The sequence below is a fragment of the Grampus griseus genome (assembly GCF_964374135.1).
Source record: "Grampus griseus genome assembly, chromosome: 16".
In the NCBI taxonomy this organism is placed as follows: Eukaryota; Metazoa; Chordata; class Mammalia; order Artiodactyla; family Delphinidae; genus Grampus; species Grampus griseus.
Genome location: NC_139010.1, coordinates 5,485,449 through 5,510,322, shown reverse-complemented (window position 1 = coordinate 5,510,322; position 24,874 = coordinate 5,485,449). Strand labels below are relative to the sequence as shown.

The window sequence follows — 24,874 nt, the reverse complement described above, 5'->3', positions numbered from 1 at the left end:
AAAGAAGGTTAAGGGCACACTAGCAGCAAATTGAGACTTTCTCCTTGGCAGCAAGAAAATATAAGAAGGTGAGCCCATGGCGTTCCATGTCACATCCTGGGACTCTAAAAAGCATCTCTTGTACCCCTGGGGACACATCCCTCACCTGTATAGGAATGAGTGTGTGAGGGGGAAAATGTTACTAAATAATTTATAAACTTATTTTACGTTATATTCACAACAAGCCAAATAGGAGTTCAACATGAAAATGCAGGTTATAAGGAAAGCTGGCAATGATGGAAAAGGCATCTTTACAAATGCTAATAATAGTTAATATTTGTTGATCAACTATACTTCGATTAAAAAAATAGTTACACCTGTTGAATGTGCTACAGTTTACAAAGCATTTTCATTTACCTCGTTACGCGTAATCTATTTGAAGTAGTGACTATTCTGCCCCCAGAAGAATTCGACAAAGCATCCCTCAGGACAGATGACAGCTAAGGCCCCTTCCAACAGCAACAGTCTCAGGATCTGAGCTGCCTCACCAACCTTGCAAAATCTGAATTGCTAATTTTTAAAAGAAATGGAATTTTAAATTAAAACTTTAACCTATGGTCAGTTAGAAATCTGAATTGGATTTACCAAAGTAGAAAGCAATTTAACTCAGCGAGGATGAAGCACATCCCGGGGACGTTAAAATGGCAATCACTCTGTGTGTGTGTTAACACAACACAGATCATACGAGCAAGAGAACTTCCCCGTAGTGATCAGGGATGGAGAGCTGAGGAAAGGTCACTGAAGGTGAGAACGCATTGAAGCCCTGCTTCTGCCACTAGGTAACCTCCAAACGGATCAGACAGACGACAAAGCTGAAGTGTGCAAATTAAAATTTTCTTCCTATATCCCCTTAGCAACCTTTGGACTGCCCCAGATTCATCCAAACCAGACCCCCGTGGTCCTCTCGGGTAACTTAAAGCTAATGGAGATCATCTCACCAATTGCTTTCCTCCTTCTTTTAGGGGCACTAACTCCTAGTTGTTCTGCAAGGACTTGCTTTGGGACACGCGTTCCTGCCCTGCCTTCCCTCTACCAAGTGTGCAAGGTGATCACAGCCAGGAGCCAACTGGTTTAGCCGCTTCGGAGGTACAGCATCTTAGCTGCATTGTTTGAAACGTTTTCCTGGGAATGCATAAACATTGAAATACAAAATTCTAGGAAGCCCAGAGGGTTCAGGGCTCAGCCGTTTTGAATTTTTTTTTTTCTATTTAGTCATCCAATTTTTTTTTAAACATCTTTATTGGAGTATAACTGCTTTACAATGGTGTGTTAGTTTCTGCTCTACAACAAAGTGAACACACATATACGTATGTTCCCATATCTCTTCCCTCTTGCAGAGAGAACTATTGAGAATTCTCGATAATCTCACCAACCTCCTTCTCTGATGCTAGCCCTGAACTCTCCTCTCCACATTCTCAGGTTTCCAGTCATCCTCTGAGCCCCTAATGCCTGGGAGGATGAAAGCCTTTTCTTCTCCCTGACAGCATTTTACCCTACTCTTCAACCTGGCAGCGTCACAGATGTGTCACGGATGGAAATGGCTGGGAGATCGATGCCCTCTGAACAGTGGCACTGGAACAGCAGGAGGGGGTGGCATAGAGGATGGGCAAGGACCTAGCCTGGGTCTCCCCGCTTCCCTCAGCTTCTTTTGTATCATACCAGTATTTGTTTAAAAATAACCCTTCTGGGCTTCCCTGGTGGCTCAGTGATTGAGGGTCCGCCTGCCGATGCAGGGGGCGCGGGTTCGTGCCCCGGTCTGGGAAGATCCCACATGCCGCGGAGCGGCTGGGCCCGTGAGCCATGGCCGCTGAGCCTGCGCATCCGGAGCCTGTGCTCCGCAACGGGAGAGGCCACAACAGTGAGAGGCCCGCGTACCGCAAAATAAAATAAAATAAAATAAACTTTCTATGTCATGCTGAAAAAAATAATGAGATTGGATATTTGCTGAGGGTTTCTTAGCTGACACTGATTGTCATGTTTTATATATATGCACCAATGAAAAGTTCTCATAGCCCTTTAATTAGATTAGCTCCAGAATTTGCCATCTTCCTCTCAGCATTCAATCTGTCTCTCCTTATTAGCCTGGTCTTTAAATCTTTCCCTGGAGAGATTAAATCAGTACATTTTTTCCCCCTTTGAGCCCAAAGCTACATGATCCAAGATGGCAGACATTCTACAAGATACAAGAACAATTCATAAGGTCTCTTGCTTTACTATGATATGAAAAGCTTAGGGGTTGCAGTTAATAAACTCAACCTGAGTGGCCAGTGTGATGTGATGTAGGCACCAATATTAAGCATGATCTTGGCTTGCACTGGAGAGCCTTAACCACATTTGGACCATTCTTTTCCTTTCTTGACACCACCTTAAAAGAGAAAACAGCCAGGAAGGTAATCCGCATGGCGTGGCCTTAAGCAGAAGCGAGAACTTTTCCACACCCACGGGAAATGATGACCCAGCTGGTGAAGTAGGGCGCCGGAACACCCCTTGGAAGGTGGACAGAGGGAGGGAAAGATGTGAAGGAAAGGACGGCAAGGAAAGCAAAAACACCACTGTGTTAGCTTCCTAATCGCTGCCATAACAAATCACTGCAAACTTAACAGTTTAAAGGAACGCAAATCATTACCTCACAGTTCTGGAGGTCAGAAATCCAAAATGGTTATCACTGGGATAAACTTGAGGTGGCAGCAGGGTTACTTTCCTTGTGGAGGCTCTAAGGGAAAATCTGGTTTCTTGACTTTTCCAGCTTTTAGAAGCTGCCTGAATTCCTTGGTTTGGGGCTCCATCCTCCATCTTCAAAACCAGCAGCAGAGGGGCTTCTCTGGTGGCGCAGTGGTTAAGAATCCACCTGCCAACGCAGGGGACACGGGTTCGAGCCCTGGTCCGGGAAGATCCCCCATGCCGCTGAGCAACTAAGCCCGTGCACCACAGCTACTGAGCCTGTGCTCTAGAGCCCGTGAGCCACAACTACTGAGACCGCAAGCCACAACTACTGAAGCCCACGTGCCTAGAGCCCGTGCTCCACAACAAGAGAAGCCACCGCAATGAGGAGCCCACGCACCACCACGAAGAGCAGGCCCCGCTCGCCGCAACTAGAGAGAGCCCGTGCAGCAACGAAGACCCAACGCGGTCAAAAATAAATAAATGAAATAAATAAAAATTTTTGTAAATCTCTAATAAAAACCAGCAGCAGAGCATCTTCTAATCTGTCTTTGACTCCTGCCTTCCCTGTCCCCCTCTAAGGACCCTGTGAGCACGTCGGGTGCACCAGGATAATCCATGATGGTCTCCTCATCTCGAGTCTTAACGTAATCACATCTACAAAGTCCCACTGGCCACGTAAGGCAACATATTCCCAGGTTCCAGGGATTCGGATGAACACATCTTTGAAGGGGCATCGTTCTGCCCACCAGAGCTACCACTGGGGGAGGGGGAGAACGAACGGAGAGCTTCAACTTAGATCACAGACAAGCTTAAGAAGTTGAAGGATTGAACAGTAGGTATTTGTGGATCTTTAAAATAAAAATAAGCAAAGGAGTTGGGGGACCTGGGTTCAAATTCTAGCTCTTCCATTTATGAGTTGGGTAACTTTGGCAAGTTACTTAACGTCTCTGGGCCTCAGTTCTCTCATCAGAAAAATGGGGATGAGAATGGTACCCCACTCCTTAGGTTGTCATGACGCTTAAGCAAGAGCATTAGCATATGGCCTGATACATAGAAGAGGCACAAAAAATGGACCTCCAGATCCAAAAATAAGGAAACCGAGGCTCACAAAATTAAGTAGCTTAACTCTGTCTGCCAACTTCAAATCTGTGATGCTCCCATTAGCTAATCCTTAGGGTTAAGATCAGTGTTTGGGCCTAATTTTTTTTTAAGATTTTTTTTCATGTGGGCCATTTTTAAAGTCTTTATTGAATTTGTTACAATATTGCTTCTGTTTTTTATGTTTGGTTTTTCTGGCCGCGAGGCGTGTGGGATCTTAGCTCCCCGGCCAGGGATTAAACCCACACTCGCTGCATTGGAAGGCGAAGTCTTAACCACTGGACCACCAGGGAAGTCCCTAGGCCTAATTTTTAAAACACATCTATTGATTCAACAGAAAAATAAGATTCTACATTCAGGTTACAGTGCTGAGTGCCAGTGACAAAGAAGCATTCACTCCCAAGGAACTCAAGACCTATCAAACAAATAGACAAAATAGAAATACATGGCTGGGAGACTGGGATTGAGATATACGTACTACTACATGTACAGGTAGATAACTGATAGGGACCGGCTGTGCAGCCCGGGGAGCTCTTCTCAGTACTCTATAGTGACCTGTATGGGCGGGGAACGTAAAGGAGAGTGGATATATGTGCATGTCTGGCCAATTCACTTTGCTGTACAGTAGAAACGAACACAACACTGTAGATGGACTACACTCCAATAAAAGCTAGAAAAAAAGAAGCCTGACTAATACGAAGGCATATAACACCATCAATTCTAGAACTTGGACTCTCAGATCATTCTGATCTTAACCCAGTGTCTTTCCAAACTGAATATTGGCTAAGTCTGGGCCATACTAATGAGGAACACTTTCTCCCTATCTAGAAGTGAGTCGTAAGGACCAGTGCCATCGTGCTGTTCCACCCACGTTCATGCTTGTCCCACAGTTCCCGCACAATTTTTTTTTTTTTCAAAACACATGGAAAATGTTGTAGTATAGAGAAAATAAATAGAGCTTTTTTTTTTTTTTTTTTTTTTTTTTGGTGGTACACGGGCCTCTCACTGTTGTGGCCTCTCCCGTGGCGGAGCACAGGCTCCGGACGCGCAGGCTCAGCGGCCATGGCTCACGGGCCCAGCCGCTCCGCGGCATGTGGGATCTTCCCGGACCAGGGCACGAACCCGTGTCCTCTGCATCAGCAGGCAGACTCTCAACCACTGCGCCACCAGGGAAGCCCAATAGAGCATTCTTAAGTGACCATTTTATTCATTTTAGGAGAGGGTATGTATCATGAAATGCATTTTTGCTCAGAGATGAAAAGGGTCAACTCTGCTATTGTCAAACTTGTTTTTATAAACTCTATTTTATATTTCATTTTGGTATATCAATCTTGAGTACTTTATTGTCAGATCTTCATTTGTAAACCTCTTCCCTATGACAGTACAGTGTGCACTCAATTTTGGAGCATGGAAAATACATGTACTTGTTTTGTACCTGTAGTTTGGATATATACTTGACAGCTTTGTGCTTTGGTGTTTCAAAAATTTTAAGGCTGTAATGAGGAGTCATATTTACAATCATCAGTATATTCTCTACAATGAATATGCTCCCTTAATTAAATCATGATGCTGGAAAAACACACACACGCAAATTAAACTAAATTAAATTTTAAAAAGAAAGAAATACACGTGTCAGATAAACGCAAACATGATTTGGTAAATGAGAGGTACAGACAATCTGTGCCCCAGGCTAGGGGTGAGTGATGTAAGTCATTAATTTGGGCTCATAAAAACCTCCCTAGAGGGGATGGAGTTTGGAGGAAAGAGAGGCCTTTCAGGCAGCAGGGTGGGAGGGGACACAACCAAGCTGGGAATATGCTGATCACCAAGTAGGAGGGACAGGGTAGCCAAGGTCAGAATTCACGTGCAGCACTGGGACTCAAACGCCAGCAGGCAGCAGGGAGCTCCTAGAGACCCAGGTGCCCACATCGAGGGGAGTGGGGAACGTGAGGGAGGCTGGCCTGCCTGCTGCACTGCACAGGCGCGGTACCCTAGAGCTATTCCTCCCTTCAGTTCTGTCAACGTTGGCATCATACCTTTTGGAGCTCTGATATTTGGTACATATATGTTTATAATTATCATACCTTTTGGTGAATTGACCCTTTCGTCAATATATAATGTCCTTCTTTGTTTCTTGTAACAGTTTCTCGCTTAAAGTCTATTCTGTCTGATATTACTAGTACTGATACCCCAGCTCCCTTTTGCTTACTATTTGCAGGGGATTTCTTTCTCCACCTTTTCAATTTCACTCTCTGTGTGTCCTTAGACCTAAAGGAAGTCTCTTATAGACAGCATGTAACCGGATCATGGTTTTTTATCCATTCTGCCAATCTATGCCTTTTGACTGAGGAGTTTAACCTATTTACGTTTAAGGTAATTACTGATCAGGAAGGAATTACTTCTGCGGTTTTGCTATTTGTTTTCTGCATGTCTGATAGCTTTTTTGCCCTTCATCTCCTCCTTTATTGCCTTCCTTTGTGTCTAGTGCCACATTTTGATTCCCTTCTCATTTCCTTTTATGTGTATTTTATAGATATTTTCTTTGTGGCTACCAGGAGGATTACGTATAAAACCTAAAGTTATAATAATCTAATTTGAATTGATACCGACTTAACTTCTATAGGGAACACAAACTCTACTTCCACACAGCTCCATCCCCTTCTCTGCATTCCTGATGTCACAGATTACATCTTTATACACTGTGTGCTCATTCAAATAGATTTATAATTATTCCTTACGCATTTATCATTTAAATTCTGTAGAACCTCCCATCTTGAAGGTGGCTCTTTGTTCTCTGGACACTCACTTAGTTGCTGTAGTCCTCTATTTTCCAGAGCTGCTGTAAAGTTGTCTGAGCTGGTCTCTAACTGTTATTTGTTGTTTGTTTGTTTTTAAACTTCCCATGGAGGAACAAGGGCCTGGCGCTTCCTACTCCCCCATTTTGCTGCCATCACTCCACTCAGGCACTGTAGGGTCTGTAAAGGAGGGGAGATCCCAGGTCCCCCTCTACCCCTCAGCTCCCAGCCCTGAGAATGTCTACTGGGGACCCCTAATCACAGGTGTTGGTTCAGATTGGAGCACTCTGAGAGCAGGATTTACACTGCTACTTCTTGTACCTGTTTCTGTGAATTTCTTTTTAAAATCCCAATTGTCTTCTAAAGAGTGTGTCATTTTTCTATCATTTTAGTTTCATTTATCATTTTTGGTTTAACTTTCTTCTTATTTTGCCTACAGGAAACTTCTATTTTCATTGTTTTGAACCTTAGCTGTATTGTGTCTCACTAAATGAGTCCTGAGTTTGCCTTTCTTCATATTTTGAGTTTCACTTATTTAACTCTTACTTTCTCTTATTTAATATTTTTATTCTTTTGTATTATTTCACTATTTTCTCACTTCATCTTTGGGCTTTTTTTCAGTTTCCAGTTACTTTATAAGTATTTTTTCCCTAATTTCCACTTTCTTTCATCTTTATCCATTGTGTTTCATTTACCACATTTTACCCTCATTTACACTGAAGGCTGTGTATCATTCTTTTAAGCTTGTATTCTTTGCTTCTCAATTATAGTTATTTCTCTTTATTTTATGTAATTTTTAAATGTATCGCTTCTAATTCTCACTTTTTAACCTTTAAATCTGTGATCTTTACCTTTATCAATTTTTACATTTAACTTTTAAGTTTTAACAATATTCTGCGTTATCAGTATAGAGTAGTGAATAGGGCCAGACAAGGTAGTCTGGATTCAAATCCTGTCTCCACCACTGGTTAGCTGTGTGACCTTTGGGGAGCTATTTAACCTCCCAGTGCCTCAATTTCCCATCTGTAAAATGAGGATATCAACAGTTTCTATCTCACAGAATTAAAGAAGTTCATATATATAAGGTCTTTAAAAGAGTCTCTGCTACATAGGCATCCAAGCAGAAACTGATAGCTATTCACCAGCCCATTTCCCTTTTCTCTGAGACACACAGTTGAACACATTTCCCAGCTTCCCTTGAAATTATGTGCAGCCATGTAACTGAGTTCTGGTCAATGAAATTGTGGACAGAAATGACGGCCACCCCTTCCAGGCCTAGCTAATAAAAACCTCCTTTGTAGTCATCTCACAGTCCTTCTTCCTCTATCGATTAAATGTCAATGCTCTAAGGGGACTTTGGAAGCCGCAGGTTGAAATGGACGTGCACTGGTCCACCTGACTCCCTGAATGCCCTCCCCTCCCAAACCCCATCACCAACAGCCTTGCCTCAAAATGTAATTTATATCAGCAAGAAACGAACTTTGAAAGTGCTATGCTACTGAGAATTTAGTTTTTATATTACAATAGCAGGGGTTAACTCATACAAAAACTGGTGCCTTAAAGTAGGCACCAATAAAATAAGCGGTACTGGCTTAACAACCAAGCAGTGGACAGCAAGGAAACTGATATCAGAGGCTGGAAAAGTGGAGATCCGAGTTATGCAATGCAAAATGTTTCGTAAAATCATCACCTGCAGTAACTAAGAAAGACCTAGTGTCTACCAAGCTGGCGGCTCCAGTGGGGGAAATGGGAAAGTAGAGAATTAGTAATAAAATAAAAGCAATAGTAAAGATGATATTAAAGTAATTTTAAAGAAAGAGATATGATCGGTCAAGAATTTGTTGGTTTGCAGGCGTAAATGAAAGAGGATAGAATCCATCAATTTGTGTGCCTGAAGGGTTGGAAAACCTGACTGTCTCAAACACTAAGAAATAAGATTGAAAAAGCTTATAAGTGACAAAGGCCCAAAGCCTCAGCCCTGTGGCAAAGAACTGATCAAGAGTGATGCCTTCCCATCTGAATCTGAGGGCCTCAAGGTAACCACCATTCAGTTGAGAAGGAAGGGTATGGGTGATACAGTTATATAATAAATCAAGCCTGACAATAATGTCTAAGAAAAAACTTTGGGATTAGCCATTGGTATAACGAACTTAATGGAAGAAAACAGAAGAGAATCCTACTAAGTTGTTGACAGAAAAGTACGGCCTAAGACATCATGAGCCTGGACTTTGAATACAGAGTCTATACGAGCCTTTAAAAACCTCAGGCCACTAAACAGAGGGCGGAAAAAGCTGTGCACGCCCTAGCCCTCGTAAAGATGGCCGACTCCCCAGCAACGCTTCAAATGTTGCCATGGAGACTGAAGGACAGGATAAACCCGGCAGCACAGAGCCAGGGGCCATGCAAACAATTAACAAAAGACTCCCTCTCAGAGAGCAGAATCAAGGCCCCGTGGAGAAAGTCCTCCCACTCCCTGGCAGGGGGCCTTCACCTTGCCTACCCACTGGCTTCCAGGATTGCTTTGAACCTGGAGATGCACGTGACTACGGTCAATCTCCTATTTCACCCTGTTCAAAGGGGAGTTTTTAGTCTTGTGTCATCCTGTCTCTGCTCCATCACTGAAAATTGGGAGGGGTTCAGGAGGAGGTAAATAACTTATTCCTTTTTAGTTCATAAGTCACAGAAGCTCATTTAGTAAGGCTCGTTAAGCCGGGATCCTCATTTAGACAGAAAGGAGAAAAGCCATCTGCAATGACTGCAAGGGCCGCATGGTGTCTCCTTGCTGGGCGGCGGGCGGGCGGTGCGGTTTCCAGATGTGAGAGGAAAAGAGAACCAGGATTTGGAGACCACTAGGGGGAGCTCTAGTAGAGACTGGTTGCTGTTCACCAAACGGAGGTCTTTTCCTCCCTCATACCCAGCTAAGAGAATTTCCCAGCCTCCCTTGCAGCTTCCTGTGGCCATGTGACTCAACCCTGGCGAATGGGATGTGGGCAGAAGCAGGGTCAGCCACTTCCAGTTCTGATCCTTGAACAGCCCCTAGGAAGTCTTCTGCTCTCTCTTTTCCACTATCCGCTGGCTGGGTGGCAAAGGCCAGGGCACCCTTGGAAGCCACATGCTAAAGGTGGCAGGGCCTTTGTCAGCCTGAGTCCCTGGACGGCAGCGTAAGGCAGAGCATCCCCTCCATCCGAGCGGTGCCTTAGGGTAGCCAGCAGTAAACGGAGGGAGAAGTGAACTTCCCCCAGCAGGGAACCGCACTTCTGATGTTCTAAGCACTGACATCTCAGAATACCTTAGATTCCCAGCATCACCGTAAACACAGGAACTTAATAAAGGCTAGCATGTTCTACGGGGGAACGACCGTAAACATTCCAGTTTAATGTGGCTGGGTGAGTAATCAACAGGGCAAACATGGGATATTGTGTAGCCATTAGAAATAATAAAGTAAAGCAATATCTACTGACAGGAAAACGTTTCTGTGCTGTACTAATTAATGGGAAAAAATAGATTAGAAAACAAGGGGACATAATCCCACCTCTGTAGAACTGCATGTGTGTATAACACAGGCCTGAAAACCCTCCAGAAGGGTGCTCACTAAAGCATTCAGTGAGGAAGGAGAGGCTTCAGTGATCACTTCTTGTACCGTGTATTTTTCAGGCTTGCTTGATGTTTTATAATGCCTATGTTTTGTCTTTTACATAAAAACAATAAAGCTACGTTTGAACATTAACCATAATATTTTTCCTCCAGTTGACCTTATAACGTCCCCTTTCATTTCCATTAAGAGATTCTTCCCACCCCCTCTGCTCTGGAATTTCCTAAAAACATTACTTCAAAGAAGTCAGAAAATTTATGGGGGTGAGAAACCTCCCGTCCCAAGACAATGACAATCTCATCTAGGCTCACAGCTCATCTGCACTTTTCACCGTAATCTATTTCCATCAGTTTATAAGAAGTGACACGGTTTAAGCTTCCTGGACTCCACCTCCCTAATCCCGGGACATCGGGCCGACCTTGTACACTGACTGCTGTCCTCCAGGAGAGGAAGAGGGGCCAGTGCAACCTAAGACCCTGTCCTAAAGGCCCCGGCCTGACTTGAACAGGAACTGGTGAGGGGAGGTAAGGAGATGCGGCAGAAGCCACCAGCAGGCTCTGCAACCTTTCTCACAGTCACACGACTATGGGTGTGTCTGCCACTGAGCCAACTACCTGCCCCCGAGCCAGGGCGAAAGAACGACCCTCGGAGTATACGGACCTGTACACAGTCTGTTGTTAAGACTGTGGAGACAGTGCCATGTTATGACGCTCACCAATGGGGTTTAGGTCACAGGTGACTAGACCCTTACCAAACGGCTGTAAAGGCAGGGTTTTTTGTTTTGTTTTGGTTTTGGTTTTTATTGTGGTACGCGGGCCTCTCACTGTTGTGGCCTCTCCCGTGGCGGAGCACAGGCTCCGGATGCGCAGGCTCAGCGGCCATGGCTCACGGGCCCAGCCGCTCCGGGGCATGTGGGATCTTCCCGGACCGGGGCACGAACCCGCGCCCCCTGCATCGGCAGGCGGACTCTCAACCACTGCGCCACCAGGGAAGCCCAAAGGCAGGGTTTTGAGCAGAGGTGTGAGCTGGGTGAACTAGAGTTTTAGGAAAATTAATCTGACTATAATGACACCATGATTAGAAAGAGGCTAAAGGCTGAAAACCTATTGTAAAGGCTACGGCAGTAATGCTGACACGTGTGAAGACGGAAACAGGAAGGAAGAGATCCTGGGGAGTGGACCCAGCCCTAAGCACCCAACAGATCCAGAGACCACACACAACGTGCAGGAAATTGAGACCACTCCAAGTATGCCAAACAGAGGACGTTTAATACAGAGAGTTGGTCACAAAGGAATGGAAAGAACTGGAAAAGCACAAAGAAGAAGGAGAGCTAGAAGGGATAATAGCTAGAGGTCAGACACTGGTGCTCCGGGCTGCATCCCTGAGGCTGCTCAGTCTGCTGGACTGTTGCAGAGCCCGTGCCCATCGGTTCTGGAGCCTGGGGAAAGGGCTTACCTGTCAGGGCTGCTGGAGCCCAATTCGCCCATCCTTGCCTGCAACTGCCCCACTGTAAAACCCGAACCAGGAAGCCTTCTCTCCCTCCTGCCTCTGGTCTCCCACCACTACCTCCAGCTGGCAGAATTTAACAGGAAGGGAGCTGGCAATGGAGCCAGGGATGTGTCTGACTCCCAGCCCCGGCAGTAAAGTGCAAAGCACCGAAGGATGGGTGAGAGGCCAAGAGTCAATAACCAGCACCCAGCTGACACTCTTCCCCATTCTTTTCCAACCTGTGTGAACAAATGTGCATTCCAAAGACAGCAGACGTAGAGCATGGACTTGAGGACACGGGGAGGGGGAGGGGAAGCTGGGACGAAGTGGGAGAGTGGCATGGACGTATACACTACCAAATGTAAAACAGATAGCTAGTGGGAAGCAGCCGCATAGCACAGGGAGATCAGCTCGGTGCTTTGTGACCACCTAGAGGGGTGGGATAGGGAGGGAGATGCAAGAGAGAAGAGATATGGGAACATATGTATATGTATAACTGATTCACTTTGTTATACAGCAGAAACTAACACACCACTGTAAAGCAATTATACTCCAATAAAGATGTTTAAAAAAAATGTGCATTCCAGAGGACAGGTGAAAGGCAGTGGTGACGAGGGGGCCTTGGAAGGCAGGAAATTATAGCCCTTGGCCTCAAGGAAAATTCTAGAGAAAATTTAGAATTGAGGAAATAGCAAAATTGCTCCTCTGACTATGGTAATCATATCCCTGAAATAAAAGTGAAATGACCAAGCTGGAGCCAGGTAAAGCATGCGATACACGCTCTCCCTCCGGAAGGGTCTGTGTGCTGCACTAATAATAGCATCTTGCTTTTGTCCACAGGGCTGCAGCTACCACACACGGTGCCACTGTGCAAATTTTTTAAAAGGCGCCCGCTCTGGGGTGATGAACTGTAAAAAGATGTTCCCTCTGGGAGGATAAATTAGAAAAAGGTGGCCCCTCTGAGCTGATGGATTGGAAGAAGGCACCCCTTCTTCAGCACCAGGGCCCAGGCCAGGGGTCAGCCCCGCTACCCCCTGGGCCCTCACGTGTACTCCTGGCTGGACATGGCCCGCACAGCTCTAGGCCGCAGCCCACCTGTTCTAATCAGCTAGTATTTTCTAAGCCCCTTGTGTGTGTCTCATTATCCTCACAATGGTTCTATGAAATAAGCACTGTTACTGCCCAGTTTACAGCCGAAGAGAAATTAAATGGCCTGCTCCTGGTCATATACCTGGTAAGTGACAGAACTGCTGGTAGAAATTTGAAATCTAACGTTAGCCCCATTGAGGGCCGACGATGGGGCAGAGGCCGGGCTCAGATCTTTACTCACGTGACCACAGTTGATTCTCAGAATGTCACCGAGTCCAAGCTCGCTCTGTTCACCGAACGACAGGCCAATAAATCGGGAGCCGAGGCGTTGAGGCAGGGAATACGACCTTATTCGGGAAGCCAGCAGACCGAGAAGACGGCAGACTAGTGTCTCTGAAAAACCATCTTATCGGGGTCTGGATGCCAGTTTCTTTTATAGCACAGAGAGGGGGAGGGGGTGAGGAAGTAAAGTTTAAAAGGCCGTGTAAGTTTTGTAAACATCCCCTGGAACGGCCAGCCTCGGGCAGAGGGTGTGTTAACTTCTTCTTTCTTGCAGCCATGCACAGGTGGACAGGGTCCGGAGGTTGCCCTGAACAAAGGCACTTTGGTTTAATATCTAGGCAGAGGGGCAGGGTTCCCTGAGGCGGGCCATTATGTACAGACAGGATCCTTTCAGTGAACCAAAGCAGTGGAAAGCAAAGGTTAAAGTAACAGAAACAGATCCAACATGGAGTCAGGTTTGGCTCTTCTCTGTTACAAGAACAGCATGAAGTGGCCATGACTACGTTCGGTTCACCAGTCGAGCCCTCTCTGCAGGGGGAACCTGGGCCCCAGGCCTGGAGGAAGGGCCCAGCCTGCATGCTCGTGTGCACCACCCCGGCCACGGAGAACGGCATCCTTCCATTTATTTATTTTCTGTTCAAGTTACTGCCTCCCTCAAGGGAGGCCGGAGCACAGTCAGCTCTGATGGGCAATGAGGCTGCAGAGGAGTGTCGGAAGCTGAGGCTTCCTGTGGGCTTTTCTCCTGGGGAAACAAAAAGCCCCTTTGACTCTGGCTCCTTTGGGGTTCCAGGGAACAATCTGGCATTCTCTTTGCACTGAAGCGCCTTTGACTCCTACAGTCCCTGCAGACAATGCTGAAAGGACACCCAGAGGATTTGCCAACTAGACTGCCAAGTCCCCAGCCTCACAGTAGTTCTCCCTCAGCGAAAACAGCTCCCAAGTGACAGCTCCAGAAATGTACAGGGAGCTGGTGAGGTTTGGTGGCAGAGCAAGCAGCCGGGTCCCCCTTTGTCCCCGCCAGCACTCAGGTTGGGTTCACTTCCATAACGGTCTTATTAAATAAGCGTGGACTGTGCCGATTTCTTCCCTGCAGCCAAAACACCTGAGAAGCCAAGGGAGAGGCCAAACTCTATGCTTAGAGAGAAAGGCATGGCAGGCGCGCTGCTGAGCTGAGCCTCTTCTGAGGTTAGAATGCCCTCTTTGGGTGTGAGATGATACCAGCAAGAGCGGGGAATTTTCTGCAACAGGAGAGGCAAACTATCAGAGGGGATTCCAAGAAACCAAATTCCAACCAGTGGAGCATCTTGCAGAGAGAATGGAGAATGTACATTTCATGTAGATGAAAATTTTATAAAGACAAACCCAAAACTAAATTACACCTTGAAAAGGCAAAGATCGACTGGCTCTAGGACCAGAATTCCAGAATTCCCTTCCCAGAGCCAACCTTCAAGTGCTCTGTTATACCACCTTCACTCTCCGCGATCATTTGCTATCGATCAGCCATGCGAAGCTTCCTCGTCACCAGCAGCCCCCTCCAGCGCTCACAGCCCAAGACAGCAACGTAGGAGCCAAAGGCATCGCCCACCCTGGCTCCCGGCGGGGGTGGACATTTAAGGGGGCACCTGGACAGTTCCAACCCCTCTTCCTTCCAGCTTATCAATGACAGCAGTTGCCTACGGCTCCCTCCAAGACAAGCAGGGGCTCTGGGGCCCGGGAGGATTAGAGGGTGGGGCATCGTTTGCCCTCGGGCTGCAAAATGTGGCCCCCAAGGATTGATCCAAGAGGCAGCAGCATCAAGAACAGAGTCAGGGCTTCCCTGGTGGCGCAGTGGTTGAGAGTCCGCCTGCCGATGCAGGGGACACGGGTTCGGGCCCCGGTCCGGGAAGATCCCACATGCCGCGGAGCAGAACCCACATGTCGCGGAGCGGTTGGGCCCGTGAGCCATGGCCGCTGAGCCTGCGCGTCCGGAGCCTGTGCTCCGCCACGGGAGAGGCCACAACAGTGAGAGGCCCGCGTACCGCAAAAAAAAAAAAAAAAAAAAAGAGCAGAGTCAAAGCCAGTGCAAGGCAGACTACACAACCCGGCCCTCCCAAAGGGCGAGGCAAAGCCCGAGAATCCAGGTGTCAGACCAAGGACCAAACACCAGCCAGGCCTGGTGGGCACACCGTCTTGGAAGCTGAGCACGGGAGCCCCCGGACCCCGCAGAGCAGACTGCCTGCCAGCGCTGCCTTGTAGAAGAGCCAGTGTGCACTCCTGCGCTGGCAGCGTGCGGAAGCTCTCCCTCCCCCGCAACGCTGCCTCCGTCCCTGGGCTCACCCCTTATGCAGGCTGGGCTTGTGTCTCACAACAAAGGCAGCATATCGGGGGGCCCATCTCGGGGAGAGCAGAGATAATACAACAGCCACTGAGGCTAAGAATTGGAAATGCATCAGGAGAAAATGAGGGGAAGGGGAGGAGAAGAAGCAAAACGAGTACAACAACGATTAAGTACAAGCTCGGGATGCACCATGGAGAACCGCGAGCTTCCCCTCACGCATCCTGCAGGAGTCTGCAAGCCCTCGTGTGCACAGATGTAAGGCGCTGGAGAGTCTATCCAGCCCACTGAGTTAAGGGCACGAGCATCTATCTTGCTGCAGAAACACTAATGCGATTCAGTTAAAGGATCAGGGACCTGGATTAGGGTGTGAGGGACAAGCTATAAGGCAAACTGAGATCACAGGCAGGATTGATGTTAGAGGCGATATTAGCGAGTTTACCATCAAGACAATGCTTTACACGTAAACAGTACAGATTATGATGCGCTCATATAAATGATCGGATTAGACCTTTACCACAATTCTACACTGAGGGCTGACAAGGAAGGACACTAAGATTCAGAGAGATTAAAGGACTTGCCCAGGGTCCTGACTCTCAGTCCTATCCATCTGGCCACTCGGCCAGTCACAGTTAACCATCACTTACCCACATCAATGACGAGTAATTGATCACAATTTAAAAGAAACCTGCCACCCACCTCCGCACTTCCATTAAAAGGTGCATTGGTCCATGTTTCAGAAATTCACAGTACATCTTGATACCTGATGAACATCCTGGGTGATAGGCTCTGGAGGGGCAGGGGCAGTGCCAAACGTCAGCTTGGGGTGCTGCAGTCCCCACATGCTTCCTGGGTCGTCTAAAGCCACTCCAAACTAAAATCATCAGGGTGTACTTTGATATGGGCAGCTGAGGTTTTTCTCTTATGCAATGTGTGAATGGCAGAGCCTTTAGAAATTTTCACCACTTGTATCGATCTTGAACATGCAGCGTGTTCAAGACTGTGTTCGCGTGCAAAAGCAACTTGAAGACACGTGCCCTACCCTGCCTTTCCAAACCCAGCTGCTGCCCGAGCCTCCCATGCCACATTTCAGGAGCCACCACCGGTTGGGAAGCAATTCCCCTGCGCGCCATGGTGGTCAAATTACAATGTTAGTTTAAACCCATGCAATTCGGTAAGTCTCTATTCCTACTACGGGTCTAACACAAATGATAAGAAGATAAATAAGACAAGAAATTCAGCCCAGACTAATGCAAAGGCATATTCTCTCCACTAAATTTCTGGTTGACTCACCCCTTCCTGGCTCTGTAATGATGAAGAATTATTCATTGTACTGGGAAAGGCGGTCTCCTAATTTGGATAGGATACTGTTTTTTTTAAAGGGTCTTATGCTCCTTAAAAATAATTTTAAAAGCAGAGTCAATATAAATGTACCCCAAGATCAGCCTAAGGTAAATAACCCCTTCGGGATATCTCATTTTATTTTCACTGAGCCCTACTCCACCTCAGCAAACTGGGAAAAATAGGTGTAATATCAATACCTTTCCTTATATATCACCTTATGCTTTTCAAAAAAGTTTCAAAAACATTCCAGTATTTATTGGAATGAATGTACCTAGATAATCCCAAATCCTAAAGTCAAGAAAATGTAACAGTTGCATTAAAATGACAGAATTTGTCCATTTTTCCGTTCAAACGACTATTTGAGTCAAGCAGAGGAGGACACACAAAAGCTGCCCTGTTGGGAAATAGTTCAGAACTCATCCTACAATCCCCAAAGCCAATGAGGCGGCTGGGTGGAGGATGAGGTCATGAGTGTGGGATCAGCGTGAACGCTCCCCTTCGCTCTGCCCCCACCAGCTGCGGGCCTCCCAGCTGCTGGATTGACTAAATGGTAACACCACGGCCAGGAAATTAACACAGAGTGTCTAGAGATGGACTAGTCTCTCTCTTCCTAGATGAAGAGCAGCACATTCTATATACAAGTGTGGAAATCAATACTTGCCTAAGTTATCTTCAAAAAACTTCCCTGGTGGCGCAGTGGTTGAGAGTCCGCCTGCCGATGCAGGGAACACGGGTTCGTGCCCTGGTCCGGGAAGATGCCACATGCCGCAGAGCGGCTGGGCCCGTGAGCCATGGCCGCTGAGCCTGCGCGTCCGGAGCCTGTGCTCCGCAACGGGAGGGGCCACAACAGTGAGAGGCCCACATAGCGCAAAAAAAAAAAAAAAAAAAAAAAAAAAAATTGTTATACCCAGCAGTAAACATTGCAATTGATAAATTCTAAATTAAAGAATTCCTTCTTTCTTCCTCCACTCACCTGCCTATCTATCCATCCATCCTATATTCACTGGGTACCTACCAGGGGCTGCTTACTTCTTGATGATGTTGGTGTATCCCAACTGCCATTCTGATGAAACAGCATCCAGAAACTTCAAAAAATTAATTCTCTTTTTTCCCCTGGACCGTGGCTTCTCAAGGGTACGGACAACAATCTACACGTTTTTTTAAAATCTCAACAGCCACCACGGTGTGCGGCAATGTGATTTGTGCATTTCAATAAACTCTTGAACTGAGAGGAACTTCTGGAACTCTTGGTTGGTTTCGAAAGACATAAAAATAACAAGACGGGGTTAATCCACACACGGGATTGCTCAATCTAAAATATAATAAATCGTTTAATTCAACTCAGTCAGAGTGGAATAAACCATGAATGGGCTACATACAGGAGGGGAAAAGTGATAAACCAGAGAGCTTCCTTGAGTTGAAGGGGTTTACACTGGAGCTGGGAAGGAGGGTTAAATACACAACAAACTGTAACCGAAGAAGTGGAAAAGAGTAGATGATCCCAGAGGACCAGAGAAGGCTGGGAAGTATTACTGGCAAGATGTGTAGAGACTAGGGGCAAAGAGGACAGATTCCATCATGTTCTTGGTGGACAGAATAAAGTGTGCAGGAAAAGGGCCAGAGTAGAGTATCCATTTTAGGGATTTAGTGGCCTGTTTACGGAAGGCCTGGAAAGGAATGCTAAGAATTTGCTTGCAGGACCATACTGAGTCTTTGCACGGGGAACAGGGACCTAATCAGATCTCTGCTTTAGGAAGATTATCCTGGCAGCAGTGTGCAGGCCCGACTGGCAGGAGGTACTAAGCAGAGAAATACTGACACAATTGTCAGGACTGGGAAGACACAGGAAGGACTGAGATGTCTTTGGAAGAAGCGTCCTAACGGTGGCTGCGAAAATCTGAGGGTTGCCTTAAATCACCCGGAAAGAGTACCAGGCTTTGTTAGATCTCCCCTTTCGACTGGATGGTCCTTGTGGACAATCTGATACATCTTTAAACACCCTGCTGGGTACACCACAGTGCCATGCATACAGTAAGTGCCAAGTAAATGTTCCTGGACGGATAAATACAATGGAATGAATAAATGGATAAATTAGTGTCTCTTCTAGGAGAGAATTCCATAACCAGAGGAAAACAAAAGCATTGATAAGAGTCAGATCTACTATTTGAATTGAATGCAGATTATCTATACCCAAGGTCAGCTGTCTCACATTCCACTATGCCCGGCTCGTGGCTATAATGAAAGCATCAAGGAAATAGTAATAAATTGTACGGAGTTGAGACCTTACAACTTCTCATCACCAGAAAAAAAAAAAAAAAAACTTTGTAACTTTCTAAGGTGAGGAACGTTAACTAGACTTACTGGGATGATCATTGCACAATGTACACAAATACCTGTCCTGCACCTGAAACTAATATAATGTTAGTGTCAATTACACCCTAATTAAAAAAAAGAATTGTACTGAGATACACAAACTTTTTTTCAGCAGAGGATCTGTAATCACAAAACAGCTTTCACAAGTCTATGTTTCCAGTGTATGAGAAACAGAGCCCCCATTTATCTTCTCTTTACTTTTTTCTTATTCCACCGCTGTGAAATTGTCCTCCTTTGCCTATCAGTATTTTAGTAAGATGAGATATGCTTTCATTTATAAATGCAAAACACATACATTCTCCTGTGTCAAAAATAGAGCCTAGGGGGGCTTCCCTGGTGGCGCAGTGGTTGAGAGTCCGCCTGCCGATGCAGGGGACACAGGTTCGTGCCCTGGTCCGGGAAGATCCCACATGCCGCGGAGCGGCTAGGCCCGTGAGCCATGGCCGCTGAGCCTGTGCATCCGGAGCTTGTGCTCCGCAACGGGGGAGAACACAACGGTGAGAGGCCCGAGTACTGAAAAAATAAAACAAAAAAAACAGAGCCTAGGGCTTCCCTGGTGGCGCAGTGGCTGAAAGTCCACCTGCCGATGCAGGGGACGTGGGTTCGAGCCCTGGTCCGGGAAGATCCCACATGCGGCGGAGCAACTAAGCCCGTGCACCACAACTACTGAGCCCGCGTGCCTAGAGCCCGTGCTCCGGAACAACAGAAGCCACCACAACGAAGAGTAACCCCCGCTCACTGCAAATAGAGAAAGCCCACGCACAGCAATGAAGACCCAATGCAGCCAAAGATAAATAAATGAATAAGATTTAAGAAAAAAAAAAAAGAATCTAGGTCTATTTATTTCAATTACCTCATTTAAGATCAGGCCCCCTACACCTATGGTTACCATTATAAGGACCAAATATATATTTCTCAGCAGCTGCACTTGGTAAATGCACTTGTCCGTGCCTCACCGGCCAGAGCTCAACAGATTTGACCACCTGATCGTTTGAAGCTTCTTCCAGCAACAAATTCTGTGATTCTGTTTTACAACACCCGAAGACCAAGAAGCGACCCTAGTGATCTCAGGAAGCCTATCTCTACATCCACTTATGAGCCATGACAGGAGGCAAGTGGCCAAAAGGAAGAAGGGCCGGATAAAAGGAAGCAGACAGAAAACCGATGGTCATGTCGGCAGCTAAGCACACCATGTGGGCCCCTGACTGCCTTCCAAAACCAAATAGAAATACCATGTCACTCACTGGTCAGCCACAGTTCTCCTCTCCCGCTACCACTTGGTATGAAAAAATGGGAAGCTGATGGTGAAGTCTGTGCTCAAAGAAGCAGCTGGTAAACTCTGATTTCAAGAGAAAATGGATTTGGCATGGTCAAAGCATCTGTGGCAAGTATTTTTTAAACTGCATGACTGTTGCACGAAAGATACTTGCTAAGGAATTTTCACCACAGTCATTAAAATCGAGAACAAGAGAAGATTCCCAAGGGCTAAAAGGCTTACATTATAAATGGTGCTGGCTGGAAAGTGGCACAGCTATGCCAGAGGGGACCCGCCCCAGCCCCAGGGTGGCCGCCCAGGGCATCTCTGGAAGCACTGGTCTCTGCTGGCTTTGCATGAGAACCTGGCATATAAGCTGAATTAGTATCATCATTGTCAAAAAGATTATTCTAATTCTGGTCGAATGATCCTAATCTAAAGATTTTATACTCAGAAACTTTGTTCTGTGCTGGTCTTTAGCTCTTATTATTTAAAGGTCACCCCTGTATCCTCTCTTCACTCTGAAGATCTTTCATCAAACTCTGACCAAAATCACAATAAAATTCACACATTAACCATTTAATCGCTAATCCTTCTTCGACCACAATTTTAAGAATTTTTTTAAAAGGAAAAGTTTTAATGAACATAATAAATGTGGGCTTTTTTTTCCTAATGTTTGAGCAATGAGCTACTGTTATTTTTGTCATCTAATGAAACAATAATAGTTTGCATGCAGTGTTTCGGAAGTAGAAATTGATGAACATGGCACAGGAATGGCTTACAAGAAAAGAAACACCAAACTACTGGTCTGCTTTGCTGGGATTATGGTGGTTTTCAGTGTTCTTTTTCTTGTTTGTAGTTTTCCGTGCTTCCTGTAACGAGCACCCACTACTTTTGGAAAAAGAAAAAAGAATAAAAGAGGAAGAAAAGAATAAGGGAAACAGTTGAATTAGGGATTGTTCCTGCAACACAGAAACCTGGCACACACTCTCCCTCAGGTGCACAGACTTTGCCTGACGGTCCATTTCTGGGGGCATCTCAGGTGAACAGTGAGGTCCTTGCAGAAATGTCCTGGGTCCCAGCCCTGCCAGGTAACCATGACACCAAAAGCCTCAATCCCAGTTTACCCGTCTTGTGCCATCCTAAGGGTCCTGGCAAATGTATGTTAAAATAAAATATTCATGCAAACTCTATTTAGTTTTGAGATCTCTGATGAGTTCTTTCTTTTTCCTTTTTCTCAAAGTGTTTATTCAATACTCTATTATTTTAGGGGATTTCTGATGAGTTCTTGTGATACGTTCTTTGAAGGTTTTAGTACGTTTTTTCTCGGCAAATTTTCACTGCTTATCTTTACAAGAAGACAGCTTAAAATGGGATTTCTTTTTACACAGGGATGAAAACAATTAAGATTATTTCAAAGTCTCTTCTGCCAGGGCTAACAATTCACTCGTATTTTAGAGTCTATAAATATGCAGGGTATATTATTATCAACTGTTCTAACACAGGTCTTCGTCTGCGTAACGTCAGCTTGGCCAGTGGCTGAGAACACAGCTGTGAGAGGCACCCACACCAGGGTTCTAATCCTAGCTCTACCCTCAACAGCCACGTGACCTTTGGAAAGAAGCAGGGTGACGCTGCATCTCAGCTTTGTACAGGGAGAGGATTCTAAGTATCTACCTTACAACAGTCTGGGGCAGGTTTCATCAGAGCGATTCCTGATAGACTGCCTGGCACACACCGCAAGCGGTAAAAATAAATTGCAGACGTTCTTATCCCTCTGGGTAGCAGTGATGTCTTCTATGCGAGCAGTGACTTGCATGCCTCAAGGAGCTCTCAGGTCTTTTACCTCATTTGAGTCTCAGGCAGCTCTATCAGCCCAAAACGTTACTGTCCCCGTTTTATCTTTTTCGTAAACAGATGAGGAAACTGAGGCTCAGGGTCCCAGAGCTTAGAGAGCAGCTCCCGGCCTCTTTTTGCTCAGGTCTCGACTGACCCTCAAAAGACTTCATGCGCCAGGCCTGAACTTAACAAGATTAAATTTCCTTTAAAAAAAAACTCCGCTATTCATACTTTACTCAAATCAAACTGGTTTCTCTACACCACTCCAAGTTAATGAGGTTTTGCTTAGTGAAAAGAGCAACTGAGCTGATGATTTAGAGCTTACTGTGTATCTCAGCTCTGGGCTGGGGGTTCGAAATCGAGGCTCGGAGATGTTAAAGGACTTGTCAAAGTCGCCCGGCCCTCTTCTGACGCAGCAAGGACACATACTGCCTGACTCCAAACCTCATTCTCTTCCCAAGTCTCAAATTCCTGTGCATGTATTTTAAAAGTGAGGATGGTAGGAGACGTCCTGCCGTTCCTGAAAAGCAACTGTGCACTTAATGGCCTAAGTGTCAACCCTGAGTGTTGACAGCGTGACCCGTACTCGGGGCGGTGGAAGCGGAGGGATCGCTCCGAGCCGGGCGTGGGCGTCACTACTGCCAAGGAAACGCGAGGTGAAACTGCTCGCCGAGCAGCCACTTGGGGCGGTACCAGCACCAAGTTCCTCAACCCACCCCAACCTCCAGGTCCCCGATGCGGTGGAAGCCGAGACTCGGCCCGGGGTCGGGCCGCGGTCTCGGCACCGGGCGCCCGGGCGTCCCCTGTCCCGCGATTGCGCGGGTGAGGGCGCACGGCGACCCGAGGTTCGGGCGGCGCAGTCCCCGGGCTCATCCAAACCCGAGCGCGCCCCGGCCGCCTTCCTCGGCCACCGGGACCCGCCCGGGCGGGTCCGACCGGCGCTGCTGCCAAAACTGCGGCTCCCGGGATCTCAGCACGGTCTTCGGGGAGGACCCGGCGCGACGTCGACCCCAGCGCGGCGCGCCACGCGGTCCTGCTTCAGTTTCCCTCACCTCACAAGGATGCATAAACCCAAAATGTTAACAGCGGCGCAGCCCGGACCTGCACGATTTCCAGACGTTACAGCGCACCCTCCCCGCCGGACCTCCGCCCCGACCCGCCGGGCCGCCGTGACAGCACCCCTACCTGCGCGGTGGCCCCCGTCGCCACCGGCCGGGGCGCCCTGGGGACCCCCGCCCAGCATGCGCCCCGCCGGTTCCTCACGCTCCGCCTCCTCCGCCTCCAGCTCCGCGGCGGCCGACGGGCTCCGTGCGCCCCGAGGCCCGCGGCGGGGGAAGCGAGCGGCCGCGCCGGACGGGAAGTGGGGAGGGGGCTGGCGAGGAAGGGGAGGCTCCTTCCTCCTCACGGGGCGCGCGGGCGGTTTCCTCCCCAGCCTCGGCCCCGGCACGCGCGCGCGCACACACACACAGACACACACACGCACACACACATACGCACACAGCACGCGCACACACGCACGCACACACACATACGCACACAAGCGCACACACGCACACGCGAGAGGTTGGGGCGGGCGGGGCCGGCGGGCCTACAGCCTGCGTCCCGGACCTCGGGAAGTTTGCTTTTCGCTCTCGCCCGTTTGCTGGAGGAAAGCGAGAGGGGAAGTGCGGTGGGGAGAACGGGTGGTTCGGAGAAGGAGAAACTGGGAGGCCTTCCTGGGGCGGGGGGCGGGGCGGGTCTACGAGGGTGCCTCGCAGACACTAATTAGGGAAGTGACCAAAGGGTTGATGGAAGAGATGGAGGGGAGGAGAGGGGCGGGGGGAGGAGAACGAGGGGAGACGACAGACCACACTGGGAAAGAGGGGGGCGAGCAGTTCAACATGAAATGAGGGTCCAACTATTTGAATCTTCTGGCAGCACTGGACTGGTCCCAGATCCCCCTCTCCACTTGGGGCAGCCATCCCAGGACACAGCTGCGATCCGTGCGGAGCTCGAGTCCCTTCACTCTTCGGTTCCTTCAAGGGGGATCCTGGAGCATCGCTGAGGCCGCACCTGTCAGACACGGTTCTTGCCCTTAAGGGGCTCCCCTCCAGCAGGGAAGAGAAATATGTGCGTATAAAACTAAATAACAGCATGCAGTGGAATATGCCACGAGCCAGAGGTTTGGCACAAAACATTGCAGAATATGGGGGTAAGAGGGAGTGTCGTGAAGAAGGATCGGAAAGGCTGTCTGGAGGAAGGGAAAGGATCCTGCTAGAACTACAGGAGGGTCAAGGTCCTTCATGAAATAAGAACCGTGTGCGTGAAAACACCTGGACGTGCTTAGGAGTCGGAGAGTTGTGGGATGGAATGAATATGAGCGTGGATGTGAAGCATGTGGGGAGATGGTGGAAGGAACAAAGAAGTTGGATCAAGCTGAATTTAACGGTGTAGACCACGAAGCAGAGATCTGGACTCAGTGCTGTGGTTTGAGAGATTAGAAAAAAGCTGTTTGTTTAGCTAGTTGACAGAAACATGGGGCAAGAGGTGACCTCCACTAAATGAAGTGGAAATGCCGGAACTGCCCTGGTATCCTGGAAAGGCATTATCTAAAGGCTTAGGGAGGTTGCAGTATTAGAGTGGATTTATCACATATGACCTGCTTACTCACTCCGAGAGGGTCCACAGGGCACACCGTTCACCGTGACCCTGAAAAATAACTT

The 24,874-nt window shown here is 47.5% G+C and overlaps 1 protein-coding gene across 1 annotated transcript in view; it reads right to left on the bottom strand.

Annotated features, from left to right (window-relative positions):
• Window positions 1-23,415, bottom strand: part of DISC1 (DISC1 scaffold protein) — a gene marked incomplete at both ends in the record, with an annotated part of 341,831 nt that extends 318,416 nt beyond the window's left edge. The window contains one exon of the mRNA XM_082673688.1: window positions 23,358-23,415. Coding sequence (XP_082529814.1) covers window positions 23,358-23,415 — 58 coding nt within the window. The remainder of the gene's footprint in view (window positions 1-23,357) is intronic.
• Window positions 23,416-24,874: the final 1,459 nt, after the last annotated feature.